At 38.3% G+C, this 24,878-nt stretch overlaps 2 protein-coding genes across 26 annotated transcripts in view; one reads left to right on the forward strand and one right to left on the reverse strand.

Annotated features, from left to right (window-relative positions):
• Positions 1-3,670: 3,670 nt before the first annotated feature.
• Positions 3,671-23,279, reverse strand: TEX55 (testis expressed 55). Of its 20 annotated transcripts, none has more exons than XM_054551452.2 (4): positions 21,422-22,942; positions 20,686-20,829; positions 17,716-17,775; positions 3,671-5,382 (listed from the first exon to the last, which is right to left on the reverse strand). In XM_054551452.2, exons 1-4 carry the CDS (start codon positions 22,895-22,897, stop codon positions 5,314-5,316), a joined length of 1,749 nt encoding a protein of 582 aa, XP_054407427.2. In that variant the 5' UTR covers positions 22,898-22,942; the 3' UTR covers positions 3,671-5,313. The 20 variants fall into 20 exon arrangements, 16 of the variants coding, with proteins under 16 accessions (XP_054407427.2, XP_054407426.2, XP_054407432.2 ...); XM_054551451.2 differs by having other exon boundaries at positions 17,716-17,778; XM_054551465.2 differs by having other exon boundaries at positions 5,218-5,382; positions 20,686-20,753; positions 21,422-23,162.
• Positions 23,020-24,878, forward strand: part of IGSF11 (immunoglobulin superfamily member 11) — a 290,534-nt gene continuing 288,675 nt past the window's right edge. For 3 of the 6 annotated variants that reach the window (XM_054551467.2, XM_054551473.2, XM_054551472.2), the window contains exon 1: positions 23,026-23,369. The gene's annotated coding sequence lies outside the window, so the exon portion shown is untranslated. Of the gene's footprint in view, positions 23,370-24,878 lie in introns of all 6 variants that reach the window. The other 3 variants (XM_054551474.2, XM_054551469.2, XR_008523583.2) reach the window with 2 other exon arrangements.

Here is a 24,878-nt window from a genome sequence, read left to right on the forward strand (position 1 = left end):
TGAGCCTATGTGTGTCTCTGCATGTGAGATGGGTTTCCTGAATACAGCACACTGATGGGTCTTGACTCTTTATCCAATTTGCCAGTCTGTGTCTTTTAATTGGAGCATTTAGCCCATTTACATTTAAAGTTAATATTGTTATGTGTGAATCTGATCCTGTCATTATGATGTTAGCTGGTTATTTTGCTCGTTAGTTGATGCAGTTTCTTCCTAACCTTGATGGTCTTTACATTTTGGCATGTTTTTGCAGTGGCTGGTACCGATTGTTCCTTTCCATGTTTAGTGCTTCCTTCAGGAGCTCTTTTAGGGCAGGCCTGGTGGTGACAAAATCTCTCAGCATTTGCTTGTCTGTAAAGGATTTTATTTCTCCATCACTTATGAAGCTTAGTTTGGCTGGATATGAAATTCTGGGTTGAAAATTCTTTTCTTTAAGAATGTTGAATATTGGCCCCCACTCTCTTCTGGTTTGTAGAGTTTCTGCTGAGAGATCCACTGTTAGTCTGATGGGCTTCCCTTTGTGGGTAATCCGACCTTTCTCTTTGGCTGCCCTTAACATTTTTTCCTTCATTTCAACTTTGGTGAATCTGACAATTATGTGTCCTGGAGTTGCTCTTCTCGAGGAGTATCTTTGTGGCATTCTCTGTATTTCCTGAATCTGAATGTTGGCCTGCCTTGCTAGATTGGGGAAGTTCTCCTGGATAATATCCTGCAGAGTGTTTTCCAACTTGGTTCCATTCTCCCCGTCACTTTCAGGTACACCAATCAGACGTAGATTTGGTCTTTTCACATAGTTCCATATTTCTTGGGGGCTTTGTTCATTTGTTATTTTTATTCTTTTTTCTCTAAACTTCCCTTCTCACTTCATTTCATTCATTTGATCTCCCATCACTGATACCCTTTCTTCCATTTGATCGCATCGGCTCCTGAGGCTTCTGCATTCTTCACGTAGTTCTTGAGCCTTGGCTTTCATCTCCATTAGCTCCTTTAAGGACTTCTCTGCATTGGTTATTCTAGTTATCCATTCATCTAATTTTTTTTAAAAGTTTTTAACTTCTTTGCCATTGGTTTGAATTTCCTCCTGTAGCTCGGAGTAGTTTGATCGTCTGAAGCCTTCTTCTCTCAACTTGTCAAGGTCATTCTCCGTCCAGCTTTGTTCTGTTGCTGGTGAGGAGCTGTGTTCCTTTGGAGGAGGAGAGGTGCTCTGATTTTTAGAGTTTCCAGTTTTTCTGCTCTGTTTTTTTCCCATCTTTGTGGTTTTATCTACCTTTCATCTTTGATGATGGTGACATACAGATGGGTTTTTGGTGTGGTTGTCCTTTCTGTTTGTTAGTTTTCCTTCTAACAGACAGGACCCTCCGCTGCAGGTCTGTTGGAGTTTGCTAGAGGTCCACTCCAGATCCCATTTACCTGGGTATCAGCAGCAGTGGCTGCAGAGCAGCAGATTTTGGTGACCTGCAAATGCTGCTGCCTGATCGTTCCTCTGGAAGTTTTGTCTCAGAGGAGTACCCGGCCATGTGAGGTGTCAGTCCGCCCCTACTGGAGGGTGCCTCCCATTTAGGCTACTCGGGGGTCAGGGACCCACTTGAGGAGGCAGTCTGCCCGTTCGCAGATCTCAAGCTGCATGCTGGGAGAACCACTACTCTCTTCAAAGTTGTCAGACAGGGACATTTAAGTCTGCAGAAGTTACTGCTGTCTTTTTGTTTGTCTGTGCCCTGCCCCCAGAGGTGGAGCCTACAGAGGCAGGCAGGCCTCCTTGAGCTGTGGTGGGCTCCACTCAGTTCAAGCTTCCAGGCTGCTTTGTTTACCTAATCAAACAACTAACTCCACAATGGTGGCCTCCCCTCCCCCAGCCTTGCTGCTGCCTTGCAATTTGATCTCGGACTGCTGTGCTAGCAATGAATGAGACTCTGTGGGCAGAGGACCCTCAGAGCCAGGTGCGGGATATAATCTCCTGGTGTGCCGTTTTTTAAGCCAGTTGGAAAAGCGCCTTATTAGGGTGGGAGTGACCCAATTTTCCAGGTGCTGTCTGTCACCCCTTTCTTTTTTTTTTTTGATGTTTTATAGTCCTCTGTTTCAGTGTGTCACCCCTTTCTTTGAGTAGGAAAGGGAGTTTCCTGACCCCTTGCGCTTCCTGGTTGAGGCAATGCCTCACCCTGCTTCGGTTTGCACACGTTGCGCCGCACCCACTGTCCTGCACCTACTGTCTGGCACTCCCCAGTGAGATGAACCCGGTACCTCGGTTGGAAATGCAGAAATCACCCATCTTCTGTGTCGCTCACACTGGGAGCTGTAGACTGGAGCCGTTCCTAGTCAGCCAACTTGGCTTCTCCCCGCTGTGCTCTAGTTTATCTGTCACTGCTATCCCATCTGCTTTCTGCTATCAGAAATCATAAAAATCTCTGGTCTCTTTCTCTTCTGCTTTGAGTATTACAGTGAATTTACTTCCTTTTGTAAATCTTTACTGAAATGTTAGTGGAGTTTGAGGAGGCTTTTTCCTTAAAATATTAAAATACTGAATTAGGCAAACAATTTATTCTGCCTATTGGAATCCCTTGGGTGTTCATAATAATAGGCCACAGTACTACTCTCCATCTGGTATTAGATTGTTACAAATTCTGCAAACAGTATTAAAAAAAAATAGCCTGAGACTGTAAGGTACTAGCACACTGGCAATATTAGCATATTGTTTGTCTCTTATAAAAACACAGTGTTTTCTGAGTTTTATCCTTACAAATAAAAACACAGAGTTTTCTGAGTTTTATCCTTACAATGTTTCCAACCAAAAAATTGACATGAAGATTGAAGCATAGGCACAGAATCACCTGAAACCACACTTGTCCACATCCCTATACACACACATATATCTAGGCACATGTGAGCAGAAAACACTAACAGACATAATTACACTTACATACTCATAACTTATTCTCAAGAATAGGTGAGTTCGAATAGAGTTATTAAACAGGTTAAATACATAAGAACAAAAGAAGATAGGTGGAGAAGAGTGGGTGAGTAGAGCTGAGAATGAGCTACTAGTCATAAAATACTACAAGGTTAATTTAAAAAATAAATCATATTCAAGAGACCAAAGACCAAAGAATAAAACAAGGGAATTTGTAAAGAGTAGGGGAAATAGGAGAATAATTCTCCTGGAAGGCTAAGATACTCTTGTTTTTGTTGTTTCTGAGTTTCACAACTATTCTTCTTCTTCCCTGTCATAAGGTGGAACTTAAAAATATTAACCTCCACATTTCTTTTTTAAAAATGGCTTTGTTTATATATAATTCATACACCATAAAATTAACCCTTTTGAAGTGTGCAATTTAAGTGGTTTTTAGAATATTGACACTTATGCAATCATTACCACTACCTAATTCCAGAATGTTTTCATCCCCCCCAAAAGAAACCTCATGCTCATTAGCAGTCACTCCCCATTACCCGCTCACTGCAACCCCTGACAACTACTAATCTACTTATGTCCCTATGGATTTTCTTATTCTGGACACTTCATAGAAATGAAATCAAGTGGTTTTCTATGTCTGGCTGCCTTTATTTAACACAATGTTTTCCAGGCTTATAAAAGTCATAGTTGTGTAACAGTACCTTATTTCTTTTTATGGCTGAATAATAATCCATTGTATAGATATATCACATTTTTTCATTTTGAATTAAAAATTTTTTTGATTGTGGTAAAAACACATAAAGTAAAATTTAGCATTATAACCATTTTAAAGTGTACAGTTGAGTAGTGCTAAGTATATTCAGATTGTTGTGCAACAGATCTCCATAACTTTTTCATCTTGCAAAACAGAAAGTAAATCCATTAAATTGCTCCCTATTTGCCCTCCTCTTCGTCCCTGGTAATCAGCTTTCTACTTTCTGTTTCTGTCAATTTGACTACTTTAGATACCTCATATAAGTAGAATCATATAATATTTGCTTTTTGTGACTGGTTTATTTCATTTAGCATAATGTCCTCCAGGTTCACCTATGATGTAGCAATTGACAAGATTTACTTCTTTTTTAAGGCTAAATAATATTCCATTGTATGTATAGACTATATTAAAAAATCCATTAATCAGTTGATGGATATTTGGATTGTTTCTATTTTTTGGTTATTATGAATGCTGCTATGAGCATTTGTGAACAAGATTTTTTGTGGACATACGTTTTCAATCCTCTTGGGTATATACCTATGTATTAGTCAATTTTCATACTGCTGTGAAGAAATACATGAGACGGGGTAATTTATAAAGAAAAAGAAATTTAATGGACTCACAATTCCACATGGCCGGGAAAGTCTCACAATCATGGCAGAAAGAGAAGGAGGAGCAAAGGCATGTCTTACATGGTTGCAGGCAAGAGAGCATGTGCAGGGGAACTGCCCTTTATAAAACCATCATATCTCATGAAAACTCATTCACTATCATGAGAACGGCATGGGAAAATCCTGCCCCCATGATTCAATCACCTTCCACCGGTCCCTCCTGTGATACATTGGGATTATGGGAGCTGCAACTCAAGATGACATTTGAGCGGGGACACAGTCAAACCCTATCAACCTAGGGGTAGAATTACTGTCATTTAATAACACAATATTTCACTTTTTGAAGAACTGCCAAACTGTTTTCCAAAGTGGCTGCACCATTTTACATTTCACTAGCAGCGTTATGAGGGTTCTAATTTCCTTACATCCTCACTGAAACTTATTGTCTTATTGATTATAGTGAGTGTAAGGTGATATCTCATTGTCGTTTTGATTTACATTTTTCTAATGACTAATGGTGTCATATTTATTCTTTAAACGGAAGAAGGGAGGAGAAATATGAAGGAAAACTGCTCTAGTAGCTTTGCTATTACTGTGAGGAAATCAGGGTGGCTGGGGAATGATTTGAGGGAGGGTAATCAGAATTGCTCAGGTAAAGTCCAGTATTACTACCATTGATAACATTACTAAAATAATCAGGACTAACAATGTCCATTACTGTTCTAAGTGTTTTATAAACATCTCTAACAACACTTGAGACGCTCATACTTCATAGCTGTATAAAAAGCCTGTTTTGCATAAGCTTCTTTAAAGGATTCCTTCAAGGGAGGTCATGTATTTTGATCTCCAGTTACTCTGACATTGAAACATTTATTTTCCTTTTATATTCGACATAGCCATCCATGTCCTCTTTCAGTTTTACTCCAAAAGCGCCAGTTCTGAGATGCCTCTTTCTCTTTTGCTTGCTTCCATATTAGATAGCTCTTTCGGTAGACAGCCTGAGTCATTGCATATGAAGCTTGATCTTCATTTTCTCCCTTTTCTTCTTAGACAAACATCTTCGGACAGGTTCGCTGTACCATACCAAGCCCATCCCTCTTATCCATTGCCTCATTCTGAAAGGTCAAAAATGACAGTTGTGAAAGGCATCCCAGAAGGCCAACAAGAAAGGCTGAAGTGGCTGGTGTGGTTGGGTCTCAAATGTTCTGCTTTAAGAAACATGGCAAAACTGTCTGGTCTTAGGATTGAAAACCAGCGAACTAAACTTAATCATTAATTTCATTTGTTGTTGATAACATTTGAGTTTTTGTCACTAAAATATTATTGGTCCATTTATCTTTGGATTATTTTATTCACCCAACTAATAGGTATGACCTTAGTTGTGTAACTCAAACTTTTCCCACAGGTTTACTGCAAGTTTATCAGCTTTCACCTAGTTTTGCCAGCCCACAGTCAACACAGCTCCTTATCTGTTTGAATGAGAACAATTTATTGAGTTTGAGCACATGTACATTTTGTGGACAACTGAAAAAAAAAACCAAGTAAACTTTGAAATTATAAAGTGATTTTTATGTAATTATAAGAAATGAAAGATATAAAAAAATAGAGTTTGTGTGTGATTGTTCAAGCAGAAGCTTAATTTATTGTAATTCAACCATATAACAATACCAATTCATCAACTAAACATTGTAAAAAATCAAGTCTCCTGTAATGTTCAAACAGAAATTAAATGGAGGGTTCATATCACAAAAGTAGTATCAGATGATTATCTCAGTTATGATCTTTAGGCAGACACACTCATACCAGACAGACCTAGTTAAGGCTTTTTGCATTAAAATACCAGTTGAACTGGTTATACATTCCACATGATGCAGATACTCTTTAAGGGAAAAGGTAATGAGAAAGTGATGTTCTGCCTCACCCACAGGTGTGTACGGAGCAGTATAACATGTTTGAGTTTTGCTGTAGGTTACAAATCAGAAGTGAGCTATCCATAGGAAAAGATTAGAATCACATCCACTAATGGCAGAATATAACAAACAAGGTTAAAGAAGAAACAGCAAAAATAAAAAAGAGATATTACAACAATAATCTTTCATTAAGAAAAAAATGCTGTTATAAATTCTTTTTCACACATTTTCTGATTAGATATTTTGTAAATAGCTTGGAGACAGATTTATATGCTTTAAGGAAGTACATATAAATTGTTAGTTGTGATTTGTGGACTTATCATTCAGAGATTTAGGGGAATGAGTATTGAAATATCAGTGCATGCATAAGTATAATGTGTATATTTTTGTATGATTATCCAGAGATATCTGTAATTGTTATGTAAATTTTACATAGATATTCTATAGATTTTTTACTTTAAAAATTAAGAATGCATTCAGGTAGAGTCACCACTAATGTCTATTCAAAACCATTTTTTTTCAGATGGAAAACAGAACATAGTATTGACACATGATTGTAAACAATACTGAAGAGAGGCTCGTTCTTTGTAGATTTCACATTTTGTCTCTCTTTTTCATCATTTCCTGCACCTAGGGAGAATGAAAAACAATTTTTTTCCACTAGCAATTTTGGTTTACTTGGAATTACCATATTTTGTGAGGCTAAAATATGTAGAGATTCAAAATACAGAAATCCTTATATTGAGATGGTGCAAATAATTTGTACTTTGATACGTCAAGGACATATGTTACAATCTCTGTGGGAACCATTATAAAATATCGTGAGGATTATTAGAGCAGTGATCACATTCTGTATAAGACTGTAACAGTAGATCCATGTCATATATATATGTCCAAAACCCACAGAATGTACAACACAAAGAAAGAACCCTAATGTAAACTATGGTCTTTAGTTAATAATAATATATCAATACTGGTTCACCAATTTGTAACAGGTGTACCACACTAATGCAAAATGTTAATAATAGGAGAAATTAGTGGTGGGAGATGAGGGAAGGATAAGGAGATATATGGAAACTATTCTTTCTGCCCAATTTTTCTATAAATTTAAAACTGCTCTAAAAAATAAAGTTCACTAATTTAAAAAATTTCCCCAATAAGAAACAACAAAAAATAAAAGTAGATAGCTTCTAAGCCAACAGAGGGAAAAATGGAATGATAAAAGAAGGCAAAAAGTAAAGAAAAAGAAACATAACAAGTAGGACAAATAGCACATAGCAAAACAAGAGATTTAACCTCAAATATATCTTTAATTGTATTAATTGTAAATGGTTAAAAACTTGCCAGATTTGAATACTAATGATAAAAAAGCAAAAACTCAACTATATGCTATTTATAAAAAACATATCTGAAACCTAAGAACAGGGGAAAATTAAAAGTAATAAGGATAGAAAAATATAGTACCATTTACATGTTAACAAAAATAAATCTGGTATAGCCACAATAATGTTGAACCAAGTAGTCAGAGTATGTGATATAGCTCTTTATAACAAATAGTTCAATTTACCAGAAATAAATAAGAATTCTAAATTCATATGCACTTAATAACATAACCCCAAGCACATATACACAGCAAAAACTGACTGAACTATAGGGAGATAGACAAATTCACAATCATATTAGAAGACTTGAACAACATGTTTAGTAAGCCTGACCCAATGGATACATTCAGAACACTTGCCAATGATTGCAGAATAAACCTTTCTTTTAAACTACAAAAAATTTATTCACAACTATTAACCATATGCTGTATCATAAAGCAAGTAAACACATTTCAAAGATTTGAAGTTATACGAAGTATGTTCTATGAGCAAAGTGCAATTGACTTAGAAACCAAAAGATAACTACAAAATCCAATATCTAATAATTTGTACAAATAATATAATGTCCCCAAACCCATAAGTTGAAGAAGAAATTATAATACATATTAGAAACTATCTAGAACTAAATTAAATGAAAATACTATATATTTAAATTTATGTGATAAAGCTTTAAATGCAAATATTATTTTTTAACAAGGAGGTTCTGCTTCCTAAATACAGGAAAAGGCACTTTTATAAATGACTCCTGCAGGTAACAGCTGTATACAATGGACAAAATAAAACACCCACCTCACCCACTACAAACAAACCAACGCAAAAATGAAACCAAACCAAAATATAACTTCCTGAAGGCTCTGGAGCCTAAACAAAGACAGATAAATTTTAAAGGAAAGTCTAAACTTGGACCAAGTGACCAAAATGAGTTCTTCATTTCTTCAACTTTGACCCAATAGTAATCACGGTCATAGACAGCTGTGGCAGTGCAAGAATGCCTAAAACTCTGATAAGAAATTCTGCTGTCTTTCTGTATGGAAGAATCAGGGCAAGTAGCCTGGCCAAATATGACCAGATTCTGAAGAGTGAGGGAGAATTCTGAAAGGGGAAAAAGATTCTCCAATATTGTGTATGAACTTCAGGCTGACCCCTAGAACATGTACTCATAGGACAAATTCAAAGTAATGTGAATTGATCTGAGCGATGACCTGTTAATCACATGAGGCAAGAAAGAACTTACACTTCGAATCTAACCATGTTAACTGCCATGTTAAAAAAATCAACATTTATCAGAAGACTATAGCTAATCTCAGTCTGCACAATATAATATTAACGATATCCCAGGTTGTCTAAAATTATTCTACTTATAGAAAACATAGAAATTCACTTTAAATGAAAAAGACAATCAATAGATGCCAACTCCAAGATGATCTGGTATTGGGGTTACTAGACAAGCCCTTTATTTTTGAGACAGAGTCTCACTTTGTCACCCAGGCCAGAGTGCAGTGGTGCAATCTTGGCTCACTGCAACCTCCACCTCCTGGGTTCAAGTGATTCTAGTGCCTCAGCCTCCCAAGTAGCTGGGATTACAGGTACGTGCCACCACACTCTGCTAATTTTTTTTTTTTTTTTTGAGACGGAATCTCTCTCTGTCACCCAGGATGGAGTGCAGTGGCGCAATCTCGGCTCACTGCAAGCTCTGCCTCCCAGGTTCACACCATTCTCTTGCCTCAGCCTCCTGAGTAGCTGGGACTACAGGTGCCTGCCACCACGGCTGGCTAATTTTTTGTATTTTTAGTAGAGACAGGGTTTTACCATGTTGGCCAGGCTGACTTTGAACTCCTGGCCTCAAGTGATCTGCCCACCTTGGCCTCCCAAAGTGCTGGGATTATAGGCATGAGCCACTGCACTTGGCCCTAGACAAGCACTTTAAAGCAGCTGTAATAACTAAGTATGCTCAATCAAGTAAAGGAAAATACACTGGAAATGAAGGAAAATATAGGAAATAGAAGACAGAAAGTAAAAAAAAAGAAACTGAAGAAACCACATGGGGACCCATCAAGGGAGTGAGAGGACATAGAAAACAGAGAAGAGCAAAGCTGAGCAGCCAGTCACCTGGGACTGGCCTGGAGGCAAGAGAAGCTCCCCAATAAGGGGGAAGGGTGAGAACCCCCAGGGGATCCACACTACCCACAGGGACTTATGCAATCCTAGGAATGGAAGAACACCCATGACTCCCACAGGGCCTCTAGACTGATACTGACAGCCATCTAGAGTTTCTGCAGAAGCAACATTAAAGTCCACAGGGACACCCACAGGCCTTGGGTGCTGGAGCAGCCTGCTGCAAGCTGCCATAGCCCCAATAAAGGCCACAGTCATGATGCCAGAGAGCAGTCAGATTGCTCCACTCCCCCTCACCAGATAAGGCTCAGTGTCAGCTTCCAGCACAGTGGTCCCACAGCTGCCTGAACTCTGGCAGGAGACACAGTTCCTGCTTTTTCTCCAGGAAGCACCCAAACAGCAGATGAGGTTACTCTACCCACTCCTGCTGCTCCTAGGCAAGTGTGACATGCTGGATGGGGCTTCCAGCAGAGAAGACCTGCCTTTGCCTAAACTCTGTGGGCAGGTGCAGCTACTTGCTTTCCCAGGAAGCACCTGGATGGTGGGCCAGATTACTTCACCCAACCGCTGCTCCTAGACATAAAAGACTCCCTGGCTGGGGCTTCCACACAGTGGCCACACCTCTGCCTGAACTCTGTGGGTGGGCACATCTCTGTGTTCCACCAGGATATGCCTGGATAATGGACCCGGTGACTTCATTCACCCCTGCTGTTCCTAGCTAGGTGGGACTTACTGATTTGTGCAGCTCCCAAGCAACGGGGAAGCTCCCACTCTCAGAACAATGAAACGGGTGAGATGCCCAGGTTCTCAGGCTGGTTGGGGAGCGGGTGTGCCTCCCTCCACAGGGCCAGTTAGGGAAGGGTATGGCCTGACTGCCAGCTGTGGCCCCTGCCTGAGGGAGCCCTGCAGCCTAGAACACCTAACAAAGGAAAGGCAGGTACAGAGCTAGTGATTGGTGGTGGCTCCCCCAAAGCCCAGGAGTGAACCTAGTTGAAGGGGAGTGGTCATCTCTCTCTCCTCTACTGCACAGCACTACTGTGAATGTGTCAAAATACAAAAGAGCAGAGGGCTAAGAGCCTATCTGCTGGCTACTACTCTTAAGCACCGTCTACTGGATTTCAGCCCAAATTATAACACTAAAAATATGTTGCCAGTATACAGCATCTGTGAAACCTAAAGTAAAAACCCAGCCACAAAAATTCTGCACAGAGCTTTGGACCTCTGAAAGCAAGCAGAAATGAAGCCAACTGAGTATACTCAACTTCCATCACAGTTAAAGAAACACTAGCCCTCACACATGAGAAAGAATCAATGCAAAATCTCTGGTAATTCCAAAAGCCAAAATGACCCTTTACCTCCAAATTAACAGACTAGTCCCCCAGCAATGGTTTTAAACCAGATTGAAATGACAGAATTCAGAATCTGGATGGAAAGAAAGATCATTGAGATCCAGCAGAAAGTTGAAACCCAACCCAAGGAATCCACTAAAATGATCCATTTTAGGAACTGAAAGATGAAATAACCATTTTAAGAAAGAACCAAACTGAATTTATGGAATTGAAGAATTCACTTCAAGAATGACTAATACAGTTAGAATCATTAACAGCAGAATTGACCAAGGTGAGGAAAGAATATCAGAGCTGGAAGACCAGTTTTTCGAATCAATTCAGTCAGACAAAATTTTTTTTTTAAATTTAAAAAATGAATAAAACCTCCAAAAAAAATGTGGGATTGTGAAGGGACCAAATCTATGACTCGCTGGTATTCCTGAGAGAAAAGGAGAGAGAATAAACAACTTGGAAAACAGAGTGAGGATATAGTTCACAAAAATTTCCCCAATCTCACCATAGGGGTGGACATACAAATTTAAGAAAAATAGAGAACCCCTGTGAGATACCATACAAGACAAGCATCCCCAAGGCACATAGTCATCAGATTTACCAAGATGAACATAAAAGAAAAAAATCTTAAAGGCAGCCAGAGAGAGAGGTCAGGAACCTACAAGGGGAACCCAATCAGGCTAGCAGTAGACCTCTCAGCACAAACTTGGAAAAACCATTACCAGCCACTATAAAAATACCCCAAAGTACACAGACCAACGACACTATGAAACAACTACGTTAACAAGTCTTTAAAATTAACCAGCCAGCATGATGATGACAGGACCAAATTCACACACAACAATATTAGCCTTAAATGTAAATGGGCTAAATGCCCCATTAAAAGACACAGAATGGCAAGCTGGATAAAAAGACAAGACCTATTGGTGTGCTGAACTCAAGAGACATCTCACATGCAAAGACAGACACAGGCTCAAAATTAAGAGATACAGGAAAATTTACAAAGCAAATGGAAAGCAGAAAAAAGCAGGGGTTGCAATCCTAGTTTCTGATCAAATAGACTTTAAACCAACAAAGGACAAAAAAGACAAGGAAGGGCATTACAAAATGGTAAGGGTTTGATTCAGCAAGAAGAGCTAACTCTTCTAAATACATATGCACTCAATACGGGAGCACCCAGATTCATAAAACAAGTTCTTAAAGACCTGCAAAGAGACTTAGATCCCCATACAACAATAGTGGGAGACTTTAATACCCCACTGTCAGTATTAGACAGATTGTTGAGACAGAAAATTAACAAAGATATTCAGGACTAGAACTCAGCTCTGGACCAACTGGACCTGATAGATATCTACAGAACTCTCCACCCCAAAACAACCGAATATACATTTTTTTTGGTGCCACACGGCACTTACTCTAAAATTGATCACATAATTGGAAGTAAAACACTTCTCAGCAAATGTAAAAGATGTGAAATCATAACAAACAGTCTCTCAGACTGCAGTCCAATCAAATTAGGTCTCAAGGTTAGGAAACCCACTGAAAACCACACAACTACATGGAAATTGAACAACCTGCTCCTGAATGACTTTTGGGTGAATAATGAAATTAAGGCAGAAATCAAGAAGTTATTTGAAACCAATGAGAACAAAAAGACAACATACCAGAACCTCTGGAACATAGCTAAAGCAGTCTTAAGAGGGAAATTTATAGCCCTAAATGCACATTGAAAAGCTAGAAAGGGCTCAAATTGTCACCCTAACATCGCAAGTGAAAGAACTAGAGAACTAAGGCAAACAAACCCCAGAGCTAGCAGAAGACAAGAAATTACCAAGCTCAGAGTGAAACTGAAGGAGATAGAGACACAAAAAACCCTTCAAAAAAAAATCAATGAATTCAGGAGCTGGTTTAAAAAAATATCAATAGATAGGGTGCTAGTTAGAGTAATAAAGAAGAAAAGAGAGAAGATTCAAATAAACACAATCAGAAATGATAAGGGGGATACCACCACTGACCCCACAGAAATACAAACAACCATCAGAGAATACTAGAAGGTATCACACTAGATGAATTCAAATGATACTACAAAGCTACAGTAACCAAAACAGCATGGTACTGGCATAAAAACAGACACATAGACTAACGGAACAGAATGGACAACTCAGAAATATATCCATGTACTTACAGTCAACTCATTTTTGACAAAGATGCCAATAACATATTTTGGAGGAAAGAAGAGACTCTTTAATAAATGGTGCTTGGTAAACAGGATGTCCATATGCAGAAGAATAAAACTGCATCCCTATCTTTCACTATATACAAAAATCAACTCAAAATGGATTACAGACTTAAATGTAAAACCTGAAACTTCAAAAATACTAGAAGAAAACATTGGAAAAATGCAACAGGACATTGATCTGAATGAAGATTTTCAGGTAAGACCTCAAAAGTACAGGCAACAAAAGCAAAACTAGACAAATGAGATTACATCAAGTAATCTCAAGTAATCTAGCCTCATTAAAAAAAGCTTCTCTGCACAGCAAACAAAATGAGTTAAGAGACAACCTACAAAGTGGGAAAAATATTTGCAAACTATTCATCTGACAAGGGATTAACAACTAGAGGAACTCAGACAACTCAGCAAAAAATAACACAACTTTAAAATAAGAAAAAGATCTGAATACACATATTTCCAAATAAGATATACAAATTGTCAAGATGTATATGGAAAAATGCTCAACATCACTAATCATCAGGGAAATGCAAATCAAAACCACAATGAGATGCCATCTCATCCCAGTTAGAATGGCTATTATCAAAAAGACCAACCAACAAACAAACAAACCAACAATTAAAACAAAAAAACAAACCACCAAACAAACCAAGTGCTGGTGAAGATATGAAGAAACAGGAATACTGCACACAGTTGGTGGGAATGTAAAGTATTACAGCCATTATGAAAAATATATCAAGTTTCCTAAACAAAGCTAAAAATAGACCTACCATATAATTGAGCAATCCTACTGCTGGCTATATTTCCAAAGGAAAGGAAATCTGTTTTGAAGAGATACCGCACTCCCGTGTTTCAAAGCACTATTCAAAAGTTCCAAGGTAAGGAATCAACCTAAGTGTTTATCAACACATGAATGGATAAAGAAAATGTGGCACATATATATAACGGAATACTATGCAGACATAAAAAGAAGGAAGTCCTGTTATTTGCAGCAACATGGATGGAACTGGAGGTCTTTATGTTAAGTGAAATTAGCCAGGCACAGAAAGACAAATATTGCATGTTTTCACTCATATGAGATCTAAAAAAGTGGATCTCATGGAGGCAGAGTAGATTCATGGTTACCAGAGGCTAGGAAGGGAAAAGGGGAGGGGAAGATTTAGAGAAATAGGTTATGGGGTACAAAATACAGTTAAAAGGAATAAGTTCTGGTATTTAGTACAGTAAGAAAATTATAGTTAACAATATTTTATTGTATATTTCAAAACAGCTAGATGAGAAGAATTATAATATTCCCAAAAGAAAAAAAAGATAAATGTTTTAGGTAGTAAATATTCCAATTATTCTGATTTGATCATTATACATTGTATATATGTATGAAAATATCACATGCACCTTAAAAATATGTGCAACTATTATTTATCAATGAGAAAAGAACAAAAGCAAATAAGTTTCACCACTGTAGCTGCTTCTATTCAGCATTAATTAAACAGGAGATCCCTCACCAATGTACTGGAATGCTGCATTCCAACAAGAAATGGATGGCATACTTATAATAGAATTCAATGAGAGTTTATTTATAAAGGGGCTATTTTAAAAGAATTCAGCAGGGGAAGTCACATGGGACGATACTATAATCCAAAGCTAGTAGCAGTTGAACTTACTTTAGGGTTGAAGGGTCAAGAAGAGAGAACATTGCTGGAATTCAGAAGAAACTAGTCATGTAAAATAAGATGCCGTGAGACAGCTTAAGACAGACAGATCAAGGTGACCTCATAGGGGAGAAAGCCAGGAGAATAAACCTGATTTCACCTTGTTTCCTCCTTATAATCTTCTTCCAGGGTTTTCCATTGACTTAACCCAATTGGAAGTCAGAAGGAATGAGAGCCTGGTGATTTGGTAATTCCAAGTTAGTATTTTTGTGGTAGAGAAGACAGGAAGGTGGATCTGAAGAGTCAAAGAGAAGATATATAATACATGCAATAAAACAAAGAGGAAAAAAGGAAAAGGATTGTAAGGGTCAAAATAAAACTGTTACTATTTACATGTATCTGTAGAAACACCTAAAGAATAAACATATACATTATTGGAATTAGTAATTTGAATTTAATAAGATTGCTGGACATAAGATCGACAAAAAGCTTAGTTGTACTTTGTAAAAGCAATTAGATACTAAAATTTTAAGTGTTTTATTTATAATAGCATAAAATATGAAATATCCATGAATAAATTTATCAAAAGAGATGTAAAACTTTTATGCAAACAATAACTGTACTGTGAGAAATTTTAGAAGACCTAAATAAATGGAGAGTATCAACGATTGGAAATACTCATTTTAAAGCTATCAGATTTCCCCAAACTGATCTACAGATTCAACGCAATCCCAATAAAAATCCCACTAGTGCATGCTTGTGTATGTACATGTGTGTGTTTGTATAACTTGACAAGTCAGCCTAAAAACTGATATGGAAATACACAGGTCCGAGAACAGCCAAGGTGCTTTAAAAGAAGAATAAAGTGAGAGGACTTGCTCTACTAGATATTAAGACATTGTAATGCACACTAACTAAGACAGTCTTGTTTTGAAGCAAAGATGGACAAATATACTATATAATTCAAGTAGAGCAATATGGAAGATATAGTTGTTTTACTAAAAGGCGCTTGGTCAACTGGATGTCTGACTAGAAGAAAATGAAACTTGACCCCACCTTATACCCTGCACAAAATCAATTCCCAGACCAATTGTGGATATAAATGTGAAAGGCAACAAACAAACAAACAAAACTAACCCCCACCCCCTGCTCTTTAAAAAGATCAACCACAAAGAAACTTTCATGAGATAATATGGAAAACTATGGTCGATTGGGTGCTATGGCTCATGCCTGTAATCCCAGCACTTTGGGAGGCCGAGGCGGGAGGATCATTTGAGGTCAGGAGTTCAAGACCAGCCTGACCAACATGGTGAAATCCTGTCTCTACTAAAAATACAAAAAATTTAGCTGGGCGGGGTGACGCATGCCTGTAGTCCCAGCTACTCGGGAGGCAAGAGAATCCCTTGAACCCAGGAGGTGGAGGTTGGAGTGAGCCAAGATCCTGCCACTGCACTCCAGCCTTAGTGACATAGCCAGACTCCGTCAAGAGCTTGGGCTAAGGAGAAGCTTCTAAAATATGACACTGAAAATGCTAATCATAAAACAAAAGATGGTTAAATTTGACTATATTAAAATTAATAATTTCTGTTCATGCAAAGATACATTTAAGAGAAATAAAGGGAAGACACAGTGGAAAGACACCTGCAACAAGCATAATCAACAAAGAAGTCATAACCAGAATATATGGAAAATTGTTACTAATGATTAGGAAAAAGACAAACAATCAATAGAAAAGTAAGTATTTCCAAATGGCCAATAAACAAATGAAAAGATGTGCAACTGCCTTAGTAATCAGGAAAAAGCAAAATGAAACTGCAATGATACATTACTATTCACCTATCAAAATGGCTGATGCTAAAAACACTCATAGTAGTAAGCATTGGTAAGGATGTGGAACAACTGGAACTCTTACAGACCGCTGGTGGGAACATAAATTGGTATAATCACTTTGGGAAATTGTTTGAAATAATCTACTAAAGCTGAGGAAACACATACCCTACGATCCAGCAATTACTCTTCAAGGTATGCATTCAAGAGAAATGTGTTACCAAAAGACATGTGCAAGAAGGTTTACAGCAAAAATTTTTGTAATAACTCCAAGTTGGAAACAACCTGAATTCCCATTGAAAGTAGGACAAATTCTGGTATCCTACACAATGAATACTGTCGAGCAGGCTTGTCCAACCTGCAGTTTGTGGGCTGCATGTGGCCCAGGACAGCTTTGAATGAGGCCCAACACAAATTCATAAAGTTTCTTAAAATATTATGAGGTTTTTTTTTTTCTCATCAGCTATCATTGTTAGTATATTTTATGTGTGGCTCCAATTTGTCTTCCAAAGTGGCCCAGGGAAGCCAAAAGATTGGACACCCATGCCAAATAAAATGAATGAACTATAGCCACATACAACAGCATGGATCAATCCCAATGACATAATTTTGAGCATAAGAAACCAGATACAATTGATTATATATGATATGGTTCCCTTTATATACAGTTCAAAAGCTGACAAATATAAACACAAGTGTTTCATGATTCAGGTTTAGTGATAAAATTATAAAGAAAAGTGAGGAGGTCATTGTCATAAAGTTCATAAAGAATCCTTTTGTGGGAGGTAACTGTGAGGGAAAGGAGGGGGGCTTCTGGGATGCTGGTTATGTTTTATTTATTTTTTAAAAACTTGAATGGTAGTTACAGGTATGTTTACTCCATAAGAATTCAGAGTCGTACGTACTTTGTTCTATGCACTTTGCTGTATGTGTGCTGTATCTTACAATAAAGAGAATAAAAAGGTTGTTCTTTTTCTCCAATTCTATACCTGGCACAGCATAAAATTCAGGGGGTCCTCTGGCTTTTCATAGACTAAGTTTTCAGTAATCTGCTGAGAGAGAGAGAGCATAAGGCATCACATTATGGTTCTGAGCAAAAGTTATGTGGTCAGGTTATATTTGATGCTATGTTTCCCACTAACCTAACACATACCATAGCTTTTGTTTTTTTCAGAGATGGGTTCTTACTCTGTCACCCAAGATGGAATGCAGTGGTACTATCATAGTTCATAGCTCACTACAGCTTCAAACTCCTGGGCTCAAGGAATCCTCCTGCCTCAGCATCCTGAGTAGCTAGGACTATAGGTGCACACCACTATTTCTGGCTCACTATGGTATTTTGAGGAAATTCGTGTATTTCTACAAAGTAACAGCTTACTTTATTATTACTAATAAAATTAGGCAAATTAAGGTAAAATTTAGAGAAATAAAAATTTAGTATAAATAGCAATTGATATTTTTACTAGTTTCCAAGATCACAGAGATAGGGAGAAAGTTTGGAAGAAAATATTTGTTTTGAGAATTGTGGTCTTGCTAGATTGAGAAATTAATAAATTATTTGCTTTGAAGAACAGTACAAGAAAAACCTTCTGAATAAAAATTTTAAAACACTGCACAATTTTGCATAGAAACTTCCTTCTGAGACATTTGATTCTAAATGGCAAAAATGATGTTCAGTATTATAATATTATGAAAAAGTATATATAAAACTTTAGATTCACTTCCATACTTTTGTCGTTATTAAATAAATTAAAAAATTATAATAAAGTAAACACAATTCTCACTTGCAGGGCATAACAATCAGGCAAATTTCAGGAGAAAATAATCAGGTCTATTTAAGGTACCAACGTCATTCCATTACGTATTTCATATCTATTTCTGTTGAACACATATTTAATTACCATTTTTTCCTATAACAATGTTGCGTGCATAAGCATTTTTTCTTCACAGGTGAAGAAAATTATAAAATGATTAAAACTCTACTGTCTCAATGGAAGTCTCAACAGGTTTCATCCTTCAGTTTTATAATTAGTAGTTCTTTAATTAAAGCCAGAAACCCAGCCATTAGTACTCTTCCAACAAAAAGACATTTGAAAAAGGAAAAGGCATAGACCAAGGTTAATGAAGTAGACATCACTTATCCTGATTTTATATGAGGAACCTTAGGTTCACAAAAGTTAAGTAATTTTTCCCAAATCACAAAGATAAGAAGTGCAAAGTTAGGATTTGAGACTTGGGCTAACAGATGACAAAATCTGTGCTCTTTCCTCTATTCTCTACTTCCTTACATTAAAAAATTTTCAGTTTAAAGGTTTTCATTTGAGGTAAGCCATTTATATTTTACACCTTTCTTACCACAAGTTCCAGCACCACATCCTGAGGTCAATGAGATTTAGAATTTGAAGAATTAGAAGCAATTTTAAAGTATTTCTTTTCCCCTCTAGAGAATGTGGATTCTTAGATGGTCATGAGATTGGTCATCTTTTGAAAGTATAGTCATGTTCCATATAGTGATGTGTTTCGAGATTTTAATGGAGCTGAAAAATTCCTATTGTCTAGTGATAGGAATCATAGCTGTCATAACGCCATAGTGCAAAGCATTCCTCATGTGTCTGTGGTGATGCTGCTGTAAACAAACTTACTTTGCTACCAGTCGTATAAAAATATAGCACATGAAGTTATGTACAGTACATCATACTTGAAAATAAATGACTATGCTGCTGGTTTATGTACTTGCTATGTGATTTATTTAGAATGTACTCTACCTATTTAAAAAAAGTTAACTGTAAAACAGCAGGGAGGTTTTTCAGGGGGTATTCCAGGAGAAGGCATTGTTATCACAGGAGATGACAGCTCCATGCATGTTATTGCCTCTGAAGACCTTCCAGTGGGACAAGTTGTGAAGGTGGAAGACAGTGATATTGATGATCCTGATCCTGTAAGGCATAGGCTAATATGTGTATTTGTGTCTTAGTTTTTATCAAAAATGTTTAAAAAGTAGAAAAATAAAAGTAAAAAAATTAAAAAATAGAACCAAGGTTACAGAATAAGAATGTAAAGAAAAACATTTTTGTATAGCTGTACTATGTGTATTTTAAGCTAAGCATTATTACAAAAGTCAGATTAAAAAAATTTAAAAATTTATAAAGTAAAAAAGCTACAGTAAGCTAAGGTTAATTTGGTTTTGAAGAAAAATATGTTAAAAAAATTTAGTGTAGCCTAATTGTACAATGTTTCTAAAGTCTACAGTATTGTACAGTAACATCCAAGGCCTTTACACTGACTCACCACTCACTGACTCGCTCAGAGCAACTTCCAGGCCTGCAAGCTCCATACATAGTTAAGTACTCCATAGAGGTGTGCCATTTTTATCTCTTGTATGGTAATTGTACTGTATGTTTTCTATGTTTAGATACACAAATACTTCCCATTGTGTTACAATTGCCTACAGTATTCATTATAATAATGTATGATACAATTTTGCTGCCTAGGAGCAATAGGCTATGCCATATAGCCTAAGTGTGTGGTAGGCTATATCATCTAGATTTGTGTAAGTACACTGATGTTTACACAGTGACAAAATTGCCTAATGATGCATGTTTCAGAACTCTCAGAAGATATCCTCGTTATTAAGCAACACGTGATGGTATAATACTTCTGCCTGGATTGCCTTTTTCTCTTCTTTTCAATTGATAATATTTTGTCCTTTCTTCCTAGACCAGCTATTTAACCCTTGGCCAAGTTTTTCCCTATCAACCAACCTACCTGATCTCAAATCCCTCTGAATGGCTTCATATGATGGTATCATCTATTTGGTGTTTATCATTTACTACTTATGGTAACTACATGTTAATGCACTTATTGTCTTCTCAATTAGAATATATCCCTTTTTACAGAATACACCCTTTCTTGTACCTCTTGAAAAACTTACAGTTAAAGAGAGGAATTGAGAGGTTTACCTGGAATATTTGCAGAATGTGGTGTTTTTCCATGTATTGGAGTGAAACTTGATAAGGATCTTCATAAACTATAGAAGGGAACCTTCTATAAGTTTGATTGCGTGTACGATAACCCTTTCCTTGCTCAATTTCTGAAAATTCATCCTGAAATTTAAATCCCCCCACCAAAGAGTCCTTAGTAAGCCTGAAGGGCCTAGGAATTGTCATTATCAGTGAAACCTGATGTTGATGAGATCTTAACACCAGGAGTTGGAGAAAAGACACATTTTTAAGAGAGACTTGGATAATCCTCCAGGTCTCCAGGTGCAATATAATGCACCTCATGTCCTGGGAGGTACCTTAGGCATTGCCAATCAACTTCAAGTACTTTTCCCTTCACAGGGATGTCTAATCAACTCCAAATTCCCTTCTCCTGGTAGAAGCCCAGAGAGGGAAAATGACTTAATATCACAGAGTTAGTTGCAGAACCAGGACTTAAAATGCAGGTTTCCTGAATCCTGGTTTATTAATCCTTCCTGAATGGCTTTTGAGTAGTAGAGAAGGCAATACTTCTCTTTTATTTCCCATCCTTCTCTTGCCCTTCCTGAAATTATGGGTCACACATACCACAACATGTGGGTTTATTCTTTATCCTTGATGCGATATGTGCCCTTCCATTGTACCCCTATTTTTACTCTCCAGGCCCCGTCTAGATCTCTGATCTCCCAGGTAGGTATCAAACACCTATTTAACTTACAGATTTGGTTACTATGGCTTGAGTTTTTTCTTGACTGCTGATATAGTTCAATTTGGATGAGATGGAGGGGAGTCTTGGGAAAAGGGCTTGGTCTTCTGCTTGGAAGTTACTGGTGAATCTGGCATCAACTGGGTTGTAGGCTGGGATAGTGGTTGCATTTTGAGTTTCCATTTCAGCTGAAGGCTTGGAATGGAGGTCTACTTGGCTATCCTCAAATTTGCAGGGTTGTACTCTGTAGTCAGCCTCTTTGTCCTCTTTGCTGTTGCCTAACTGGGGAAATGTTCTATCTTCAGACTGGCCACGTGTTTCATAGTAAGACAGCTGGTCTTTATGATTAGCTTGTCTGTCTGCCAAGTGGTCAGTCTGGTCAGATTCACTGTAGTCAGCATCGTCAACTGGAGGTTGATCAGCATTACTATGAGCTGGGTCAATAGCCTGGTGTTCAGCTAGTTCAGTGGCTTGGCCATACACTTGGTGGTGAGTCTTTACAGATGTTTTGTGGTCAACGAGGCCATACAATCTGAGGTCAGTCTGCTCAGAAGTTCCTTGGTCAGCCAGGCCAGCCAATCTGTAGTCAGTCTTCTCAGAAGTTCTTCTCCTAACTTTCCCTGACATTCTGCGGTCAATCTGTATGGAAGGTCTTTGGTCAGATGGTACGGACGATCCACTGTCAATCTGTACAGAAGGACTTCGGTCAGATGGTACGGATGACCCACTGTCAATCTCCACAGAAGGTCTTCTCTCAGATAGTTTGGATAATCTGTGTGTAATCTGCTCAGAAGTTCTTCGCTCAGCCTCACCAGACATTCTGCGGTCCGTCTGCTCGGAAGCTCTTCTCTCAGACTGGCCTGCCATTCTGTGATCGGTCTGTTTAGAAGCTCTTCGGTTAGACTGTGTAGATAATGTACCACCAATCTGCTCGGAAGTTCTTCTCTCAGCCTGGCCTGACGTTCTGTGGTCAATCTGTCTGGAACCTCTCTGGTCAGATGGCATAGACAGTCTACCATCAATCTGCCCAGAAGTTCTTCTCTCAGCCTGGCTAGGTAATCTTTGCTCAATCTGTTCAGCAGTTCTTTCGTGACCATTACTCTGTTCATACTGTAGATTATTAGCTTGGCTAGATGCCTTGCCTTCAGTCTGCTCAGACGGTGTTTGGTTAACCTGATCATCTGCTCTAAGGTCAGAAACATCAGCAGGGTTGGAAGCTCTGCGGCCAGCCTGACCAGGTGTACTATGCCCATTTTGTTCAGCTACTCCGTTGGTAGCTTGGCTAAATATGTTGGATTCAGCCTGGCTAGGCACTCTTAGGGCAGTCTGGTCAGCTAGTCTGTGAGCAGTGTGGTTATCTGCCTTCCTTTCGGCCTGGTTCTTCTGGTCGTCTTCTTCCTGGTCATTAGTGTGGCCAGCACTTGAGGGAGCGGCTGGGCTTTCATGTTTCAAGGGTTCAGCCAGAGCGTCTTGCGGAGGCTCTTCCATTTCCTGCCGCGTCCCTGACTGGTCTAGGTTGCCAGGCACTGTGGGTGGGGCTGGGCTGGGTCGTCTAGGCGACCCTCCAGGAACGCCCCATGATTCCCATGGGCTTTGTTCGGGTCTCTGCGCGCGTTCGGGTGATTGGCCGTCCCGCTGTTGTAAGTGGAGGGACGGCAGTCAGCTGACCCTGTAGCGCGCAGGCGAGCACAGGGACTACGCCATGTCCTCAGAAGAGGCGATTCTCAGGCTCTGGCAGTTAGAGCTTCTCCTCACCCTGCTGAGCGACCAGGCCACGGGACTCTGTGCATCGCCACCCAGAGTGTTACCCTCTTCCTTGTTCTCGGAGGTTCTCGGCAGTGTGTGAGAAAGAGGTCCTCTCTCAGATACTGCTCCTCTGATTAACATCCCCCACCGCACCTCCAAATGTCAACAGATGAACACACAACCAGCTGCACGAGGACCACAAACCTGAACAGAGGTTGTTGCTATTGCCATCCCCTTTGGGTATAGCTGTCTTGGCAGTGGAAACTCCTGCCCCAAGGTGTTTTCTTGCTGAATTAGACATGTGATCTGTGGCGGGAGAGCCAGAGAGAGGAGAGAAGATCCAGTGGGAGTGGGTTCTAAAACTGCACCATCTAGTGGTCTTACAGCAGAGAGGCGAGTTAGAAGGAGGCCAAATCAGAGTTCCAGAAAGGAAGGGAGTAAGGAAAGTGGGAGAAAGATACCAGAAGGAATATTTAGCAAGTGGACAATTTGTATTTGATGGTGTCGGCCAGTGGAGCCCAGTTTTTGAGATTTGGCCCTCCCCCTTTGCAATCAACCTTAAGAATGCACCTCAGAGTCAGTAGGCTGTCTACTTTCAGGAGTAGGCCAGTACAGAGGTGGTGATTGATGAGACATATTACTTTGACCTTGCAAAGCCTGAAATCACTGAGGCAGGCCAAGGGTTGGTAGTGTGATGCCAGATATTCCTTTAGTAGGGATTTAACTGCATTAAACAATTAGAAATGAAACTTAAAATCCAAATTCAAATACTTGTGATCGAAGTGAGACAGGGAGAGTGGATATACTTGACACCATACTTAGGAATGGAAAGGGGAATCTAAGCACACTGAAGTAAAGTCATTTGTGTAACAGTGCCTAGAACATAATAGGTGCTCAAGAAGTGCTTGTTGAATGTAATTGTATGAATTATCTACCTTATTTATTTAAAAATGCATGACACCATTGGATACTGTGTTTAGAGTAAAATAGGTCTTGGGCTATGGCTTGTAGCTTCAAAGGGCTATTGGTTTTGGAGATTTATTTTTCCATTTTATAACTTAAATGTAATAATCATATAAATATAAAAAAGAAACCATAAAGAAAAAAATTCCCAAACACTCAAGAGATAACCTTTATTGACATTTTGATGTGTATCCCTCTGGAAATACCCCCATGCAAATCTATGCGTCTATATCTATAGGTATGTATATATTTTACAAAATGATGATTTATTAATTCGAGATTTTTTTTTAATGTAGCTGTTTTATAGATAAAAAATTTCCCTCTGTGCTGATGCTTTTGCTGCATCTCTCAAGTGTTTGGTGTTATGTTTTCATTCATCCGAAGATATTTTCTCATTTTCTCTGTGATTTTTTTCTTTGATACATTGGTTGTTTAAAAGTATGTTGTCTAATTTCCAAATATGTATGAATTTTCCAGTTTTCCTTCTCTTATTGATTTCTAGCTTCATTCTGCTGTGTTCAGAGAAGATACATTGTATGGTTTCAATCTTTTAAAATATATTAAGGCTTGTTTTGTGGCCTAACATATGGTTTATCCTGGAGAATATTCCGTGGAAAGAATGTGTATTTGCTATTGTTGGGTGGAATGTTCTTCATATGTGTTAGGTCTAATTGGTTGATAGTGTTGTTCAAGTCCTATATTTTCTTACTGGTCTTCTGTCTAGTGTTCTACTCATTATTGAAAGTGGGAAACACAAAAA

The sequence above is a fragment of the Pongo abelii genome, chromosome 2 (genome assembly GCF_028885655.2).
Source record: "Pongo abelii isolate AG06213 chromosome 2, NHGRI_mPonAbe1-v2.0_pri, whole genome shotgun sequence".
Lineage (NCBI taxonomy): Eukaryota > Metazoa > Chordata > Mammalia > Primates > Hominidae > Pongo > Pongo abelii.